The sequence below is a fragment of the Eucalyptus grandis genome, chromosome 10 (assembly GCF_016545825.1).
Source record: "Eucalyptus grandis isolate ANBG69807.140 chromosome 10, ASM1654582v1, whole genome shotgun sequence".
Lineage (NCBI taxonomy): Eukaryota > Viridiplantae > Streptophyta > Magnoliopsida > Myrtales > Myrtaceae > Eucalyptus > Eucalyptus grandis.
The window spans coordinates 6,828,172-6,847,379 of NC_052621.1; the positions used below are offsets into that span (position 1 = coordinate 6,828,172).

Here is a 19,208-nt window from a genome sequence, read left to right on the forward strand (position 1 = left end):
ACAGTCAACTCGCTTGGGGTCTGTGTGCTGCGGCGGTGGCGGTGGAGGTGGGAGATGGGTAAGAAGGCGGCGATTGTTGCGTGCGCCACCGTGGCGGCGGCGGCCGCGGCGGGGGCGGCGGCGGCGGCGGCGGCGAGGTGCACCAGGAGGAGGAGAACAGGAGCGGCGGAGGAGGGGTGGTCGGAGTCGGATGGGAAGTGGGAGAGGGCGGCGGAGATGGTGAAGGAGCTGGAGGAGAAGTGCGGGACCCCCGTCTGGAAGCTGAGGCAGGTGGCGGAAGCGATGGTCGTCGAGATGCACGCCGGCCTTGCCTCCGACGGCGGCAGCAAGCTCAAGATGCTCATCAGCTACGTCGATAGCCTCCCCACGGGGTAACCACGTTTCCTTCTTTCCATCTCTGCCCATCATTTGGTTTTAGCGGCAGAGCCGACGATTTACTTCAAGAGCGACAGCAAATTTTTCCCGGGTCTTGTTGTTCAACGAACATTAAATTTCAAAAAATAATAATAACAATAATCGTGCATGTCACGAATTATGATTAAATTTTTTGAAAATTATTATATTACCTTGTGCCTAGAAATTTTGAATGAGCTAGTAAGATAGTTTTGGTGAGTTTCGGTCGTGTCTTTGCTTCTAACCGTTTTTATTGAATGTGACTGTTTGTAGAAAGTCCCATGTAGTGTGTTCTTCGTTTGACTTGTTTGGATTTGATTGACTAAAGGTGTTTGATTGACAAAGAGATTATATCTAAGTGGTGGAGAGGCCTTGCTTTTGGGATCATTTAGACACAAAAATTCGAAAGGGACGAACTTGAATTACGGTTTGCTGTCTCTATAGTCTCTGGTTCCATTTGAATTTGTAGTGGTGATGGAGCCAAAAGCATAGAGAAGAATTGCCGCATTCAGTCAGTATGATTTTCTTTCTTTTGGTTCAGATGATTCTTAGTCCTTGCATGGGATGAGAAGATTAGTTGTCAAGGCAGTTTTGTGCATTTGTCGACTGAAACCCAGTTTGTGCTTGATTCTGAGAAGAAACAGGGCATTCTGGGCTGTCTAGACTCATTTTGGTTTACTGATGATACTTGATGAAAGCAGCTATTATCTGCTTCAAGTGTTTGATGCTTCCCCTGCAAAATTATGTAAAACATTTATGGCATTGGAAACAGCATTCAGGGTTGAGGGCCATTTTGTATATTTTGGAATAAAGGTTGGGTCTTCAAGCGCGATTGCCAAGAACCTAGAGACAGTCCATACTATTTAGCTTGCTGTTTTTTCTTATTTTTCCCATGATGATGAATCCAAAACCAATCCTTGTCTTTCTAAGGGACGAGAAAGGGTTATATTATGCCTTGGATCTTGGTGGCACAAATTTCCGCATACTCCGTGTACATCTGGGCGGAAAGGAGAAAGGCATCATCAGACGAGAATTCGAAGAAGAATCGATACCACCTCATTTGATGACTGGAAGTTCGAATCTGAGTCTCTGTCCATCTGGATAATTCCTAATGCTTGTTCCTGTTCTAATGTTAGTTCTAAGCCCTACGGCTTTTCTTTTATTTCCGATTGTTTATAGGAATTTTTTGATTCCATCGCCACATCATTAGCAAAATTTGTTGCTACATAAGGTGAAATTAACATCCTTTCTCTGGTAGACAGAGGGAGCTCGGTTTTACCTTCTCGTTTCCAGTTAGGCAATCATCAATCGCATCCGGGACTCTAATTAAATGGACGAAAGGATTCTCAATAGAAGATGCGGTGATAATAACTATCTTAACTTGTCTTTTACAGCCTGTTACATTCATTCCATTACTTTGTCTTTTGATTAACTGCTGTTATGCCTGTTCCTTACATCCTGGTATCCGAAATGGATGCATGCTGGCAGATCCATCCACCTCCAGCCACTTATGCATGTGGGTCCACCTTCAAATGAAACTCATTTTGAGCTTGTTTTCAAATTTCTCTCTTTCGAGAGGGACAGTTTGCCCTCGTTTATACTAGAGACTGTTCAATAGGACAGAAAAAGGAATCACGCCAGATAGTAGCTAAAACATGCCATTCTAATCTTAGTTAAACAAGTTTGAGACACATCAGAATCTGCCACTTGAAGTTCATTTGTTAATTGCCCAGTTGTTCTCAGTAAGAATTCAAGTCTTCAATCTGCATTACAGTGAGATATGAGAATTTCTTTTTATGAGTTATATATATGTCTCTGTTAGATCTTGCTTCCAAATAGGTGAGCTAACTGGAGATTGTAGAGAAATGACTGGGAGCGCTCTGTACCATTGTTTTTTTTTGTACAGTTCAACTCTAAACTTGCCCTTGACTATGACAAATTTTTTTTAGTAAAGCAAGCATAATAAGGATTTGTACAAGTTCATTTATAGAAGTGATCTATTAAGCGAGAAGCATGACTGGAAGAATAAGTCTGTCTTATCATCTGATTTTCCGAGATTCTTATGCGCACACCTTTACAAACTCTGATGTCTGTCATCTGACCCATGGTATTCTCTTTCCTTTATGGATAACTGAGTAGGTTGGAGAAGATGTTGTCAGTGAATTGAGTAAAGCTATGGAGAGAGTGGGCCTTGACATGCGAGTGGCTGCTTTGGTAAGTGTAGTTTCTTCTTTATTGTTTAGCTGAAACCAAAAGAGATCTTTTTAAGATTTTTATACGTTCTACCTGTTGAATTTCTTCAGCATCAATATGGACTGGGCACCATTTATTTGAAAAAAAGGAAGAAGAATTAGGTGTTACTAACGCGTGCTTAACATTTTCTGTCAACTGTTTTTGAATGTGATTTCTAGTCAGGATTCCTTAGATTGCTTAATTGATGTAGGTTAATGATACAATTGGAACAATGGCTGGAGGTAGATATAATGACCCGGATGTTGTTGCTGCTGTCATATTGGGTACTGGAACAAATGCTGCTTATGTTGAGCAGATACATGCCATTCCCAAGTGGCATGGTCCTCTGCCTAAATCAGGAGAAATGGTAAGTTCTTTTCCTCCTTAAGTCTTTCAGCCGTTGGCATGAAGATCATTTCAACTGTTTATGAGATTAGGTTTATGCGATAACAGTAACTAACAAACTAATAGGTTTAGTTAAGTCCAAACTTCACTTGATATATTAAGTAAGGAATGAGTTCAACGAAGAAAAAGTTTATCAATAAATGTCCAAATCTTCCCAGTTATGTTGCTATTGCCTACCAACAATGTTCAGATTCCATTTTTGATTATAAACTAACGGTTTTCAGTGCTCACCTGTCAGGCATTATCAAATTCCTTTTCAATCTTCAGCACTCAAAGTCACCAGTACTTGTTCGACCCAAAAAAAAAGAAAAAAAAAAAGAGGTCACCATTACTTAAATTTTGGGCCCTTAATTTCTGTGTTACCAAACAAAGCCTACTTCATCTCTATTGTTATCATGATGTTGCATAGACTGTTCTATGCCCTTATTGCAAATCAAGGTGAAAACGATCCGGTAATCTTGTTGTGGTCTTCTGTCATCAACTTATCAAACTTGATTTCATCTCATTTCTGGATTGTCGCGTTATACTGCTGGATTTGTTTAGTACTTTTCGGAATTAAATGCTTTGCTTGAAAGAAGGTCGATTGAACTTACTGAGTATGGCAAATGTATGGTGGGTGATCAAACATCTTTGTCCTTGTAGGTTATCAACACAGAATGGGGCAATTTCCAGTCGCCACACCTTCCACTGACAGAATATGATAAAACCCTGGATGACGAGAGTTTGAATCCGGGGGAGCAGGTGGCTTCACTTTTTTTTTTCTATCTCATGTGCCTCATGAATGTGTAGTTTAACAAAGATGTATAACGTCATTTTGTTGTTCGGTAGGCTTATGAGAAGCTGATTTCTGGCATGTACCTTGGAGAAATTGTCCGTATAGCTTTGTTGAGAATGGCGGAGGAATCAGCACTATTTGGTGATATCCCATTGAAGCTGAAAATTCCTTTCATATTAAGGTACAACTATAAATTTAATCAATCGCTGTTTCTTCATGTGAACGTGAGATGGTTGGATTTCCCTAAACTTCTGTCCCAAATTTGCAGGACTCCTGACATGTCTGCCATGCATCATGACACATCTCCTGATCTTACAGTGGTGGGGAAAAAACTGAGCGATGTCTTGGAGGTATCAGCCTATCTGCAGCTTAATGTCGTACCTGCGGTGTCTCTGATAGCATCACTTTTTCATTTCTGTTCTGTCTAGTACTAAGGGAAAAGTAATCTCTAATTATATCAATTGTAAGTAAATACTACTTTTACAGCGTGGATTGATTGTGCCATTTGGGTATTCAGGGGATTCAAATGCGAATATGATGGCCCAGGTTTCTGGAACAATGAAAGATGGCACTTTTTTCTCTGATCTGCAATTATCTACATCTGAATCCATAAATCCCTATATAATGCTTCACTTTCCTAAATTAATTTTCCAACTTTAGGAATTGCTGAGTCCCCTATAATTAATGCTGATTTGTCCATCCTCAGATATCTGACACCTCCTTGAGAACGAGGAAAGTTGTAGTTGATCTATGCGACATAGTCACCACAAGAGCTGCTCGTCTTGCTGCTGCTGGGATATTCGGCATCCTGAAGAAGCTGGGAAGAGATACCCTTAGGGATGGGGAGAAGCAGAGATCAGTTATAGCATTGGATGGAGGTCTATTCGAGCACTACGCCAAATTCCGGAACTGCGTGGAGGCCACTCTTAGGGAGCTGCTGGGACCTGAAGTTGCTGAGAGCACACTGATAGTGCTTTCAAATGACGGCTCAGGCATTGGAGCTGCCCTTCTCGCAGCCTCTCATTCACAATACCTTGGGACAGAGTGAGCCTGGAGTATCTCGGTTTGACATGAGAATCTCAGTTTTCCCAAATTTTGTATGCCTCCCCACCCTTTTCTTAGGATATCATTTGGGTCTCTCTGGGGTCTTGTTGTATCATACTTCGAGGTGGGGTAACAGCAATAGTCTAGCGAGCAAAGAACTGAGTAACTTTAGCCTAGATAGCTCAAGTATCCAAGAAAGAAAAGATGTAAATGTATCAACTTCTGAATAAATGAAGGATCCTCCCAATAAAGCGGGAACTATTTTAACTGGAACTTCTCAGTGGATTTCTATTTGTGGATGTTTCCATTATTATTGATTGTTCAAGGAGATATTATGTCTCAAGAGGCAATTATAGTGAGTCGGCGAGTCATTGTTACGAAGTGTCTGCATTTCGGTTTACTGAGGTAAATTCTCAAAAAAGTTCCTATAGCTGCTAAATCATTTCGAAGTTACTGATTACCTTAGCACCGATCTGTTATTTTGCATTATTCTTGCATTATTCTTGTCACAAGTTGGACGGAAGTTGCTGTAAATGGTGTTGCGCATGCGTGAGATGATGTTGTACTATTTTTAAAACTCGATCGTATCAAGAAAAAGGGTCTCATTTCTTGGTTCCTTTTGTGTCAGCATCATATAATAGCAATTCGAAAAATTGTCTGAGTTCAGGAATTCACTTTCAAGCCATCGACGGATTTGCCAGCTTTAGTGAGCTGCAAATGCGGCAAAAGATCAGACATCTCACGGTGATATTCACTGTACAGCAACACCTTTCGTTGCTGATGTGACTATCGTCTTTGAAGCCTTAAGTAGCAGGAGTGCTCTTCATCTTCGATCTTTTATTGCCTCTATAATTATAGGTTTGCTCTACACCTCCTGCACAAAGTGCACAACCTTGTTCTGTATCTGTCTTGCTCAAATTTACAAATCCGTCTCTCTTATGTTCTGTAAATTCTATAGTATACATTCAGAAAATAATACACAGACAAAACGCTTGATGCTCGTCTTTTTTTAGGATAAGTTGAGGAAGTCCCACAGAAGCTGGCTGTCCACATACCTTCACGAAGCTTCTGCAACTGTTTTAGTGCTAACGGTCAATAAGTGTTGCACTCGAGAACATGATAATCGCTGTGTGGCATTTCCTGGTACTTAGAATTTCCGAGGAGGGGAGCGACATCGAAGTTGTGTCGGGATTTCTTCTCGACATTGTGAAGCTGATCGCCACATTTGAGCAGCAATTGCAATACCTCCTTCATTGTTGGCCTCGAGGAAGGCAGAGTAGCAGTGCAAAAGATCCCGAGCTTAAAGACATTGCTAACTTCATCTAGGTACGAGTTGCCCTTGATCTTCTCATCTATCGCATTGGATATCGGCTTGCCATCTTGGACATGATGCCGTGCCCAATCAGCAAGGCACATGTCTTCGGTCCCATTGTTAGCCTCCCTCCCGGTGGTGAGTTCCAAGAGAACGACTCCAAAGCTATAAACGTCGATCTTCTCATTAACTCTTGTTGTATGAGCATACTCTGTTATTCAACAAAGAAAGGGCAAGACATAAATATGAATAGGGTGAACCTTCATAGCTAAAATGAACTCGTGTTAAGTAAATAGACAAACCTGGTGCAAGATAGCCAAAAGAACCGGCAACAGTAGTCATTGTAACGGCTTCCCCGTGCTTGGCCAACATCCTTGCAAGGCCAAAGTCAGCAATTTTTGCATTGAACTTCGAGTCTAAGAGAATGTTGCTCGATTTCACGTCTCGGTGGATGATGGGTGGTGAACAATCATGGTGCATATAGCAAAGTCCTTTAGCAGTTCCTAGCGCAATCTGTAACCTTTTGGGCCAATCCAAGAACATACTGTTGGCTACACCTGAGACGGGTGATGATCTTCTCATCTTGTGAAGCCAATGGTCCAAGCTGTGATTTTCCATGTACTCGTACACTATGAGTTTCAAGTTCTCACAAGAAATACAGCACAGCAATTTGATTATGTTCAGATGCCTTATGCTCCCAAGTATCTCCACTTCTGCTAAGAATTGCTTCTCTAGCTTCTCGTCCAATTTTCTGTTATCAAAAATCCTTTTTTACCGCGATGGCATCACCAGAACAATTCACGATGATTCTGTATACTTTTCCTGATCCGCCACTTCCAATCACATTATCTTCCTTCAATCCCGACAGAACATTTGATTCTGTGAAATTCAAACTTCGGAATGGGGTCAGTTTCGGAGTTGAACCAAACCCGTTTCTCTTCTTTCTGGAAGCTCTGACCGTGAATACCACTGCCAGAAAAATGAACATCGCTGCAGCAATGGCCAAGATCACAATCAAGGCGAGATTGGTTGGCAAGCTTTTGCTCGATCTACGGGATTGGGAATTGCAGGAATTGAGCCTTATGAGCGGATTGGATGCACAGAGGCCTGGGTTGTTCAGGAAACTGGTGGCATATGCGGCATTCTCTAACTCGTCTGGGATTCGTCCACTGAGGCGATTGGAGGATAAATTGAGAATGTTCAGCTTCCGGCCTAAATCAGGAGGAATCGAGCCAGACAGTTGGTTTTCAGACAGGTCCAATTGCCTGAGTACCGGAAGAAGACCGATTTTGCTAGGAATCGGTCCAGACAATTGATTGTGACTAAGATTCAGAGTGGTCAAGGAGATCCACGAAACAATAGCTGTTGGAAGATTCCCGGAGAGCTCGTTCTGACCTAGCAAAAGCATTGTAAGTGAAGGAAGCTCGGTCAATTCAGTCGGAATGGTGCCACTGAGGAGGTTATTACTGGCATCAAACACCACCAAGTTCCTCCACGAAGACAGTGTGCTTGGAATCTTGCCGAAGAATCCGTTGTTGCTCATCTCAACCCGAGTGAGGTTCTGGGACAGCTCCTCAGGAAGCTCGCCAGTTAATCCATTACCACTCAAGATCAAAGTCGTCAAGTTCCGCGACATCCAGAGTCCTCCAGGCATATTGCCAGTGAATCCATTGTTGTTCAACATGACTACGGACAAAGCACTGCAATTTCCAAGTGACTCTGGCAACTCCCCGCTGAGATTGTTGTGCATAGCAGCCAACCCGATCAGTGTGCCGCCATGGCACAGTTGTTCTGGCAATGCACCGGTCAAGTTGTTGAAGGCCACTTCGAATCTTTCAAGTGGGGAAAACTTGCCGAAGTCCTGGGGGATCGTGCCTGACAGATTGTTGTTGGACAGCCAGACTTTAGACAAAGCAGGAAGCCGCCCGAAACCTTCTGGGATTCTACCGGACAATTGATTGAACATTAAATTCAAGCTGGATAGATTCTTGAGCTTCCCGAAATCTTCAGGTATGTTCCCCGTCAAATTATTATATGACAGATCGATCACTCTCAGGTTTGCGGCACTCACTGCCTGAGGGATTGACCCGGACACATTGGTCGTGAACACGTACAACTCACTCAAGTTCCTCAGAGTGAAAATGCTACCTGGGATCTCTCCTGTCAGTAGATTTGTTGCCAAATTTAAGTGCTCGAGAGCCTCCATATCACCGACTGTCTCTGGGATTCCACCAAACAGGTTAGTCTGCGCCATCGAGAAGAACCGCAGCTTCTTCAGGGCAGTTAAGTTCTGTGGTAGCTGCAACGGCACAAACTTGTCGTTGTACTCGAGCCTCAGTTCTTCGAGATCAGACAGGCCAAAAATCTCTTCAGGGTAAGTGCCATTGTACTCGGACTGGTAAAGGTGAAGGATCCTCAGCCTCCGCAGTCTCGCAATTGACGCTGGGACATCGAATGAGAAGCTGTTGGCGGCGAGAATCAGGACCTGAAGATCGGCCATATGGTCGATGTCGGATGGAATAGGACCTTCGAAGTAATTCTGGGACAGGTCGAGGTACACGAGCTTGGAACAGTTGTAGAGAACAGTGGGAAACTCTCCAGGAATATTGTTGAAGGAGAGATCGAGCTTGGTCAGGTTCTTGAGGTCGCAGATGAATGGGGGGATCGAATAATTTATGTTCAGGTTGACAAGATTGAGCGCGGTGATGGAGCCGTCTTGGCAGGTGATCTCCGGCCATGTGCAGTGGGAGGATGAATTGGAGGTGACCCAGTGGTCGAGGGAAGACGGGTCCTGCCAGGATTGCCTCAGCTTCAACAGGACTTGCTGTTCTTGATCTTGGATTTGAGACTCTGCAACATGGGAGAGGGAGCAGAGGAAGACGAGACAGGGGATGTACAAGAAGAGGAAGAAGGAGCTGTGAATCCGAGGAGGTGATGAGGTCACTCTCGGCATACTTGGAGGTCGTTCAGAGTGTTTTTCCGGTTAGAGAGACTCCCCGGAATTGGAGTCACCGATCCAACAGCTCTATATCAAGCAAAACGTGGTAGTTTGCTTTTGTTTATTGCTCCGCAGAAAACCCCCTCCCCCATTGGTTTTAACCTCGTTCCAAAGCGCTAAAATTCGGTGGGTCGTAGCATGATGGGTGTGAACGAATTTATTCCTTTGTACTTTCTCGTTTCGCTCCACCAATCTCTCGTGTCAGTCAACGGATGAAAGAGGGAAGAGTCAAAGAGCCAACCATGTTCCCCTTGTTTTATCGTTGCTGTGGAATACCCTCCAGAAAGCAACCAGATACCTTTGATTCATGTGGTTTTATAACCAATAAAAGCCGGCTAAACCAGATTTTCCAGGTAGTTTAACGGCAAGTCAGAAAACTATGAGTTTGTTCCTCTGCAGTGTCAGCTAGTTTTACATGTTCCTTCCTTCAACATCAGCAGATAAGCAGAGCAAGTAGGGGAGAAGAAAATGCATGTTATGAATCATGGCAAAGACCGCAATTCGATGGTCTTCATTTGGTGGCCAAACTTGGATTATAAATTTCTAAGCAACACATTGTTTCCACATAGCAATTTCTACTCTCCTCATAATTAATTGTATCGAATATAATTATTAGGTTCGCCATTTTTCATTTCAAAAAGAAAAAAGAAAGTGTAGTTACATCGCAGTAATTATTATAATGTACGTTATCAAATCAATAAAAGTTTTTGAAAGTCATAAATAAATTGAAAAATTCGATGTAAATTATTGAGTTGAATTTGTGCAAAGTCGTTGGACTTTTAGAATTAAGAGAAATTATAAGAGCCCTATATCAACTCCCATCGGAAAAGCAAGTTTTCATATAATTATTGTGTTGTAATTAATTTTATTCGTTGCGTCAATAATAAGTATTGTCTATACAACATTTTTAGGATAAACACCCGTGTCCCTATCTCCTCCAAAGGACGACGAGCTTACAACCTCATAACCTACAGGGAAAGGTATCCTGCCACGTGGGCTGTTGACCCAGCGGAAGCCTTTAAAAACGGCGAGCACGTGTTTAACTGACCTGCAAACACCTTCGAGGAAACTCAGGGGAACATCTAGAAGCCGTCCAACGTTGAACGTTGAACGTTGACCCAAGGCTTTTTTTTTTCTTTGGAGTAGGTTGGGAAAAAGAAATTGGAACATTTGAAACCAGCAAGCAAGCAAGATGCTGGATGATTTCGTTTTGAATCCGCTATCTCGTGCTTTGAATTTGATTTAGCTTTTAACCATGATTTGTAGGATGTGGGCTTTCCATATAATCAACCAATTAGGTTCGATTTAAATATAATTAGAAAAAAAGCCACCAAAAACTTAGATTATATTTACAGTGGCACATTTACTTCAAGTTTTTTTTTTTACACAAAAAATCATAAACTTAAACTTGTGTGACACATTTATTCCAAATTATTTTTTATGATGCCTCACATTTATGAGATAAATGTGTTGCACATATAGAAGATTAAGGTTTTCGGTGTCATAAAAGATTTGGGGCTTTTTATGTCACAAAAAATTGAGATAAATGCGTTCTGTAGGCATAGTTTAGGAATTTTGATTGCTTTTTCCCATATAATTATGCATCTCTCACCATATATATGTATGTATGATAATGCATCGTCTACCCTTAAAATTTAAATTAGAGTCAATATTTCAATTATCTTTATATTCTTGCACTATACTTTTAGGTTCCACACTGGAGTTGTCGATCAAATTCCAGCATACGTCTCTATCTTAGGTGTTGCTTGTTGGTTAAATTCTAGCATAGCATTTTCACATTCTAGCATAGTTTGTTTCCATTATTTGTAAGGTGATTGTATTCTCCAAACATTGAGGATGATTTAATTCCGGCAGGTTGTGTTTGTACAATGTCGTTCGAAGTGAAGCAGTGGTAATACCTAAATCAGTGTATGCTCCTCAAAGACCAAATCTGATAGTCGACGACCAAGTTAGACCACCACATTTGCTCGGAGGGCAGCCTGCTCAAGTGGTCCCTAGGCAAGATCCCTAGAATGTCTGGCCGATGCTAGACTAAGCAATGCGACGTCTAGGGTGTGATCCGGTGAATATCTTACCCATGTACAGAAAGCCGCATCCGGATTAGATGGAGGCTGTACTTTATCCAAGAGGTTTTAAGATACTTGATTTTAACTTTTTGTCTGGCGAAGATGACGATCGACGGTAGAACATATTATTAACCTATTCACTGTGCAAAGTGGTGACACATCTCATGCCGACTATTGGAAATTAAGGTCGTTTCCCTCACAGTCCAACGGTACCTTTACATGGTATATTGCTTTACCATCCAATGTTGTTCACTCTTGGGAGCAAATGGAGACTTAATTTCATAACCAGTTCTGTAGGCCAGTTCCTTATGTGTCTATTGCGGATTTGACCGCTTTAAATAGCAGAACAATAAATTGGTAAACTAGTTTACGTCTAGATTCAGAAGAGCGAGAAATTGATGTCTTATAACACTGACAAAAAAATCTTTTGCTGAAACAACTTTTAGTAGCCTGAAAATCATGTTAAGGGACAGATTGGAAGGGCAACTATACAATGAACTTTTCCAATTAGCAACAAAGGCAAATTAGGCATGGAAATTTTTGTTGAAGGAAAAAGATACGAAGCCGGACAAACATGATGTGACCTTCGTGGAGAGGTATGGACCTAAGGGTGATCTAGACCAAGGAGAATATGCTAAGATAATAGTAGCTAAAACGGTTATTGACAAGTCATATATATGTCAAGTATCCAGGCCAGCATAGAGTTAAAGAGAAGTTGAAGGAGAACATCATGCTTTAGGCGAAAGATACTTGGTATTATTCAATTCATGTGAACAAAATGGATGAAACTTTTTACTTGCTTCTAGCCGATGGCCTGATAAAACTGATCGAAGGCCAAACCATACGGAGTAGAAAAGAATTTGGAAACAAGAAATATTGTAAATGGCACCAGAGCCATAATATTGCCGATTGCATTATTATTAGCAAGAATATCCAAAGAAGTAATTCCAATAGGTAAGATTAAGTTTACCGATGAAAAAGAAAAGGCTCCAATGGAGGTAGATGTTGACCCATTCCCTCTTATGATTGTGGTGTTTGTGAAGCTAAAAGGTAAGAAGCCACGGTAACCAAATTTGTGTGCTTGTTGCAAGCTAGAAATAGGTCGAAGCTACTATGCCACAAGGAGGATTTCCTGGCCAAAATATAAGGTATAATTGTTAAATGAATTCTATCAACAGGTCTAATCATATCGGTCAAACGAGTCGCCCCCAAGTATTTGATCGAGTCGTACTTGCTAGGGGGCAAATTTAAAAGAAGCCATTCAAATAAAGGTTTGAGGAAGGAGATCCTACTATAGGTATATTGGGAGAGCCAAGTGATAAGTTTGAGAATTATGTTATTTACGCATGTTGATCACCTTACGCACAAGGCATTGTTCTAACCACATGGAGTGAAGAGCTTGATGACATTTTCCTGGAGATACTAGTCGGCTGACACCCTCTCATTGATGAATCTAAGGCTGCATTTGGCAATTATGATCAAATTAAGAATATGATAAAATTTATCCTACCATGCGTTTGGTGCTTACTTAAAGACTAAGTAAAGTTAGATATAAGGAAAATATATATTGGACAAAATTATCCCATGATGAGCTCGCCCAGCCCCTAGCGAGGCTCCACCTTGTTGGGCCACCATAAGGTTGGCCTCACCAAGGTTGGGTGACATTGCCCTTGTGGTGGCTCCACGACGGCTAGACGAGGCTCGACCTCGCCTTAGCTGGGCAAACCTTGCCTAGATTTGGGGAGGCCGACCCCACCCAACCAAGCCTCACCCACCTGCTAGGGAGGCTCGACCAACAAGGCTCGCCTCGCTCGGGGCTAACGACACTTTGACATGGTTGCTGTCGCAAGAGGAAGAAGGGGAAGAATAAAAGGAAAAAAAGGTAAAAAAAAAAAAAGAAGAAGTCACATAATAACCGCATTAACCAAAATAAAATAATTTGAAAAATATTTCTTAAAAAATGATTACTTATATTATTTTTTTTTTAAAAACAAATGAAGGAAATATAGTTTAAGAAAAATGTCCCACGTCATTTTGTTGTTTATCGGTAGACTTTACGAGAAGCTGATTTCTGGCATGTACCCCAGAGAAATTGTCCAGATAGCTTTGTTGAGAATGACTGAGGAGTCGGCATTTTTTGGTGATGTCGTTCCAATGAAGCTGAAAATTCCTTGCATACTAAGTTACAATTATAAATTTAATCCACGCTGCTTGTACTTATGGACACGAGATGGTTGGGTTTCCTCAAAACTTCGATCCCAAATTTGCAGGACTCCTCGGAGGTATTAGTCCATCTGCAGCTTAATATTATACCCGTGGTGTCTCTAGTCGCATCGTTTCTTCACTCCCGTTCTGACTAGTACTAATGAAAAAGTAATCTCTAATTAAATCAGTTGTGCAGTAAATTCTACTATTACAGTGTGGATCGATTGTCACGATTGGATATTCGGGGAGTTCAAATGCAAATCTGATGGCCTATGTTTCTGGAACAATGAAAGATAGTTCTGTTTTCTCTTATCTGCAATTATCTACAGCTGAATCCATAAATCCCTATTTAATGCTTCACTTTGCCAAATTCAGTTCCCAACTTTAGGAATTGCTGAGTACCCCTATAGTTAATGCTGATTTGTGCGTCCTCAGATATCCAACAACTCCTTGAGAATGAGGAAAGTAGTAGTCGATCTATGCGACATAGTTGCTACACGAGGTGCTTGTCTTGCTGCTGCCAGGATATTTGGCATCCTGAAGAAGCTGGGAAGAGGTACCCTCGTGGACGGGGAGAAGCAGAGATCAGTTATAGCATTAAATGGAGGTCTGTAGGAGCACTACACCAAATTCTGGAACTGCGTGGAGGTCACTCTCGGGGAGTTGCTGCAACCTAAGGGTGAAGTTGCTGTGAACATGATGATTGTGCAGTCGAATGACGGCTCAGGCAGTGGGGCTTCCCTTCTCGTGGCCTCTCATTCACAATACCTTGAGACGAAGTGACCCTTTTCTCACGATATAATTTGGGTCTCTTTGGGTCTCGTTGTATCATACTTTGAGGTGGGGGACCAGCGATGGTCTAGCGAGCAACTTTAGCCTAGATAGCTCAAGTATCCGAGGAGGAAGAGATGCAAATTTATTGAGTTTGTGAATAAATGATCAGGCTCACATCAGGACTCTTTAGAAAGCTCCTTTTGAGCCCTTTATCACTCTCCCAATAAAGCGGGAACTATTTTAGCTGGAACCTCAAGGATTCCTGTTTTTTGGATGTTTCCACTAGGAATGATCAACAATAGATGGTTCAAGGAAATATTGTCTTTATATCTCAGAGGCAATAATGGTGAGTCGGCAAGTCATTGTGACGAACTGTCTGCATTTTACTTTTCTTGAGCATAATTCTAAAAACCTCAATTGTATCAAGAAAGTGGTCTTATTTCTTGGTTCCTTTTGTGTCAGCATCATATAATATCAATTATGAAAACTGTCTGAGTTAAGGAATTTATTTCCAAGCCATCAATGGATTTGCCAACTTTATTGAGATGCAAATGCGGCAAAAAATCAGACATTCAATGGTGATATTCGCAGAACAGAAACATCTTTCATTGCTGAAGTGGCTATCTCCTTGGAAGTCTTATCTATTAGCTCAAATTGACATATCCAACTCTCATATTCTGTACATTCTATAGGATACATTCAGAAACTAGTCTTAGGTATGGATGACTAATACATAGTTAGACAAATCGTTTGATGCTCGTCTCTATGTAGGACAAGCTGGAAAGGTTTTGCAATAGTTGGAAGACCAAAGCCCTACACTAAGCTTCCACAACTGTTCTAGTGCTAACGGTCAGTAAGTGTTGCACTCAAGAACATGAAAATTGCTGCGTGGCACTTCCTCATGCCTGGAATTTTCGAGGAGTGGGACAGCATCGAACTTGTGTCGGGATTTCTTCTCGACATTGTACAGTGGATCGCTACATTTGAGCAGCACTTGCAGTACCTCCTTCATTGTAGGCCTCGTGGAAGGCAGAGTAGCAGTGCAAAAGATCCCGAGCTTGAAAACATTGCTTATTTCATCTATGTTCGACTCGTCCTTGATCTCCTCATCTAATGCGTCAGATATTGGGTTGCCATCTTGGATGTGACGCCATGTCCAATCAGCGAGGCACATGTCTTCATCCCCATCGTTAGCCTCCCTCCCAGTGGTTAGTTCCAAGAGAACCACCCCAAAGCTATAGACATCAATCTTCTCATTGACTCTTGTTGTATGAGCATACTCTGTTGTTCAACCAAAAAAAAAAAAAGGGCAAGACAAAACTAAATATTCCTGCTGGTAAAATATGTAGGGTATGAGGAAGGCGAACTGGCATAGCTGAAATGAACTCATGTTAAGTAAATAGACGAACCTGGTGCCAAATAGCCGAAGGAACCAGCAACAGCTGTCATGCTAATAGCTTCTCCAGGCTTGGCCAACATCCTTGCGAGGCCGAAGTCAGCAATTTTTGCGTTGAACTCTGAGTCTAAGAGAATATTGCTCGATTTCACGTCTCGGTGGATGATGGGTGATGAACAATCATGATGCATATAGCAAAGTCCTTTAGCTGCTCCGAGCGCAATCTGCAACCTTTTGGGCCAATCCAAGATCATATTGTTGGCAACACCCGAGATGGGCGACAATCTTTTCTTCTTGTGAAGCCAATGGTCCAAGCTAGTATTTTCCATGTACTCATACACTAGGAGTTTCGAGTTCTCACAAGAAATACAGCATAACAATTTGACAATGTGCCGATGCTTAATGTTCCCAAGTATCTCCACTTCTGCTGCGAATTGCTTTTCCAGCTTCTCATTTAACTTTTGGTTATTCGAAATTCTTTTCACAGCGATGGCATCACCAGAAGAATTCACAATAATGCGATATACTTTTCCTGATCCGCCACTTCCGATCACATTATGCTCCTTCAATCCCGACAGAATATTCGATTCCGTAAAATTCAAACTTTGGAATGAAGTCAGTTTCGGAGTCGAATCAAACCAATCCCTGTTCTTTCTGGAAGCTCTGATCGTGAATAGCACCACAAAGAAAACGCACATCGCCGCCGCAATGGCCAAGATCACGATCAAGGTGAGATTGGTCTTGCTCAACCTATGGGATTGGGCGTTGCAGACATTGATCCTCATGAACGAATTGGATGCACAGAGCCCGGTGTTGTTCAGGAAACTGGTGTCATATGCGGCAATCTCTAACTTCGCTGGGATTGGTCCGCTGAGGCGATTGGATGACAAATTCAGACGGTTCAGATTCAGTTGGCCGATTTCAGGAGGAATCAACCCGGACAGTTGGTTGTCAGACAGGTCTAACTGCGTGAGTACAGGTAGAAAACCGATTTCACTAGGAATCGGTCCCGAGATCTTATTGTGACTGAGATTCAGAGTGGTCAAGGATTTCCATGAAACGATGTCTGTGGGAAGAATCCCGGAGAGCTCGTTCTGATCGAGCAAAAGCCCCGTCAGAAAAGGAAGCTCAGTCAATTCAGCCGGAACCGTGCCACTGAGGAGGTTATTACTAGCGTAAAAAATCCTCACGTTCCTCCACGAAGACACCGTGCTCGGAATCTTGCCGAAGAATTTGTTGTTGCTTATCTCGATCTCAGTAAGGTTTGGGGACAGCTCCTCGGGAAGCTCGCCAGTTAATCCATTACCACTCAAAATCAAAACCGTTAAGTTCCGTGACATCCAAAATCCACCAGGCACATTGCCGGTGAATCCATTGTTTTGCAACATCACAAAGGACAAAGTACTGCAATTTCCAAGTGACTTCGGCAACTCCCCATTGAGATTGTTGTCCATAGCGGCCAACCCGGAAAGTCTGCCACCATGGCACAGTTGTTCCGGCAATGCACCAGTCAAGTTGTTGAAGGCCACTTCGAATCTTCTGAGCGGGGAAAACTTGCCAAAGTCTGGGGGGATCGTGCCTGATAGATTGTTGTTGGACAGCCTGACATCAGACAAAGCGGGAAGACGCCCAATACCTTCCGGGATTCCCCCGGACAATTGATTGAACTCTAAATTCAAGCTGTATAGATTCTTGAGCTTTCCAAAATCTTCAGGTATGTTCTCCGTCAAATTATTAGCAGACAGATCGATCACGCTCAGGTTTGCGGCACTGACTGCCTGAGGGATCGACCCAGACACATTAGTCTGGTCCACGTACAACTCGCTCAAGTTCCTCAGAGCAAAAATGCTGCCTGGGACCTCTCCGGTCAGTGGATTTATCCCCAAATCCAAGTGCTCAAGAGCCTCCATATCGCTGATAGTCTCCGGAATTCCACCATACAGGTTTGTCTGCGCCATTGAGAAGAACCGCAGCTTCTTCAGGGCTGTGAAGTTCTGCGGTAGCTGCGATCGCACGAACTTGTCGTTGTACTCAAGCCTCAGTTTTTCAAGATTGGAGAGGCCAAAAATTTCTTCAGGGTAAGTGCCGTTGTACTCGGACTGGTGAAGGTCAAGGATCCTCAGCTTTGGCAGCCTAGCGATAGACGCTGGGATGTCAAACGAGAAGCTGTTGGCGGCGAGAATCAGGACCTGAAGATTGACCATGCGGTCAATATCGGATGGAATAGGACCTTCGAAGTAATTCTGGGACAGGTCAAGGTACATGAGCTCGGAACAGTAATAGAGAACTGTTGGAAACTCCCCAGGAATATTGTTGTTGGAGAGATCGAGCTTGGTCAGGTTCTTGAGGTCGCAGATGAATGGGGGGATCGAATAATTTATGTTCAGGTTGACAAGATTGAGCTCGGTGATGGAGCCGTCTTGGCAGGTGATCTCAGGCCATGTGCAGTGGGAGGATGAATTGGAGGTGACCCAGTGGTCGAGGGAAGATGGGTCCTGCCAGGATTGCGTCAGCTTCAAGAGGACTTGCTGTTCTTGATCTTGGATTTGAGACTCTGCAACATGGGAGAGGGAGCAGAGGAAGACGAGACACGGGATGTAGAAGAAGAAGTGAATATGAGGAGGTGATGAGGTTAGTCTCGGCATAATTGGAGGTGGTTCAGAGTCTTTTTCTGGTTAGAGAGACTCTCCGGTGTTGGAGCTAGATATCTATCAGCTCAAAACATGGAGCAAAACGTGTTGGTTTGCTTGTGTATTGCTCGGCAGAACTCCCGGGTTTTTAACCTCGTTTGAAAGTGCTAAAATTCGGTGGGTCCTAAGATGATGGGCGTGGATGCATTTGTTCCTTTTCGTTCTTTTCCATTTCCCTCCACTAATGTCTCATCTCATTGGACGGATGAAAGAGGGGAAGAGTCAAAGAGCCAATGATAATCTCCTTATCTTAACACTACTCTGGAGTACACTTCGAAGAGCACCAAGATGCCTTCGACATCTGTGGTTCTATAACCGATAAAAGCCGGCAAAACCACATGTTCCAGATCAGTTTAACGGTAAGCCAGAAAACGACAAGTTTGTTCCTGTGGAGAAGACAAAAATGTTGCGAGGTTTACATGTTCCTCCTTTCAACAGCAGCATGAGCACAGCAAGCAGGGGAGAAGAAATTGGGGGCAAAGATGGAAATTTGACAGAATTTATTTACTTATTTTTGGGTCGAAAGACAGACTTTTAGTAGGTGGTGGTCAATCTTGCCTATGCAATTTTAACTGTCCTCAAACATTTGTAACCACATGTATCGAATATATTTGCATTCACATTTTATGGATCATGACCTCTTTTGGATCACCTTTGTTTTTCATTTTAAGAAGAGAAAAGGAAGAGTAGTCGCATAACATTAACTATTACAACATATGGTATTAGATCAACTGTAATTATTTAGAGTCACAGACAAATTATAAAGTATAATATACATCATTTGTGTGAATTTCCACAACGTTGTTAGATATTAACATTTCTTAAAACATTTAAGAGAAACTAGGAGACCCCACATCGAACCAACTCGAAAACAAAAGTTTCCACACAATCATTTTG

At 42.4% G+C, this 19,208-nt stretch overlaps 3 protein-coding genes across 3 annotated transcripts; 1 reads left to right on the forward strand and 2 right to left on the reverse strand.

The window, feature by feature from the left end:
- Nucleotides 1-5,122, forward strand: LOC104436555 (hexokinase-1). Its single transcript, XM_039303189.1, is given in 10 exon segments — nt 1-371; nt 1,324-1,478; nt 1,577-1,627; nt 1,630-1,754; nt 2,533-2,607; nt 2,837-2,992; nt 3,673-3,771; nt 3,859-3,986; nt 4,074-4,155; nt 4,512-5,122. Coding segments are annotated over 10 exon segments (1,530 nt in total). The 5' UTR covers nt 1-54; the 3' UTR covers nt 4,854-5,122.
- A 349-nt stretch (nt 5,123-5,471) lies between these two features.
- On the reverse strand, nt 5,472-9,244 carry LOC104436556 (receptor-like protein kinase 5). Its single transcript, XM_010049366.3, is given in 3 exon segments — nt 5,472-6,372; nt 6,464-6,932; nt 6,934-9,244. Coding segments are annotated over 3 exon segments (3,081 nt in total). The 5' UTR covers nt 9,115-9,244; the 3' UTR covers nt 5,472-5,941.
- A 5,565-nt stretch (nt 9,245-14,809) lies between these two features.
- On the reverse strand, nt 14,810-18,387 carry LOC120288965 (receptor-like protein kinase 5). The gene is made up of 2 exons (XM_039303314.1): nt 15,635-18,387; nt 14,810-15,506 (listed from the first exon to the last, which is right to left on the reverse strand). The coding sequence occupies exons 1-2, from the start codon at nt 18,264-18,266 to the stop codon at nt 15,076-15,078; spliced, it is 3,063 nt and encodes a 1,020-aa protein (XP_039159248.1). The 5' UTR covers nt 18,267-18,387; the 3' UTR covers nt 14,810-15,075.
- Between the last annotated feature and the right edge of the window lie 821 nt (nt 18,388-19,208).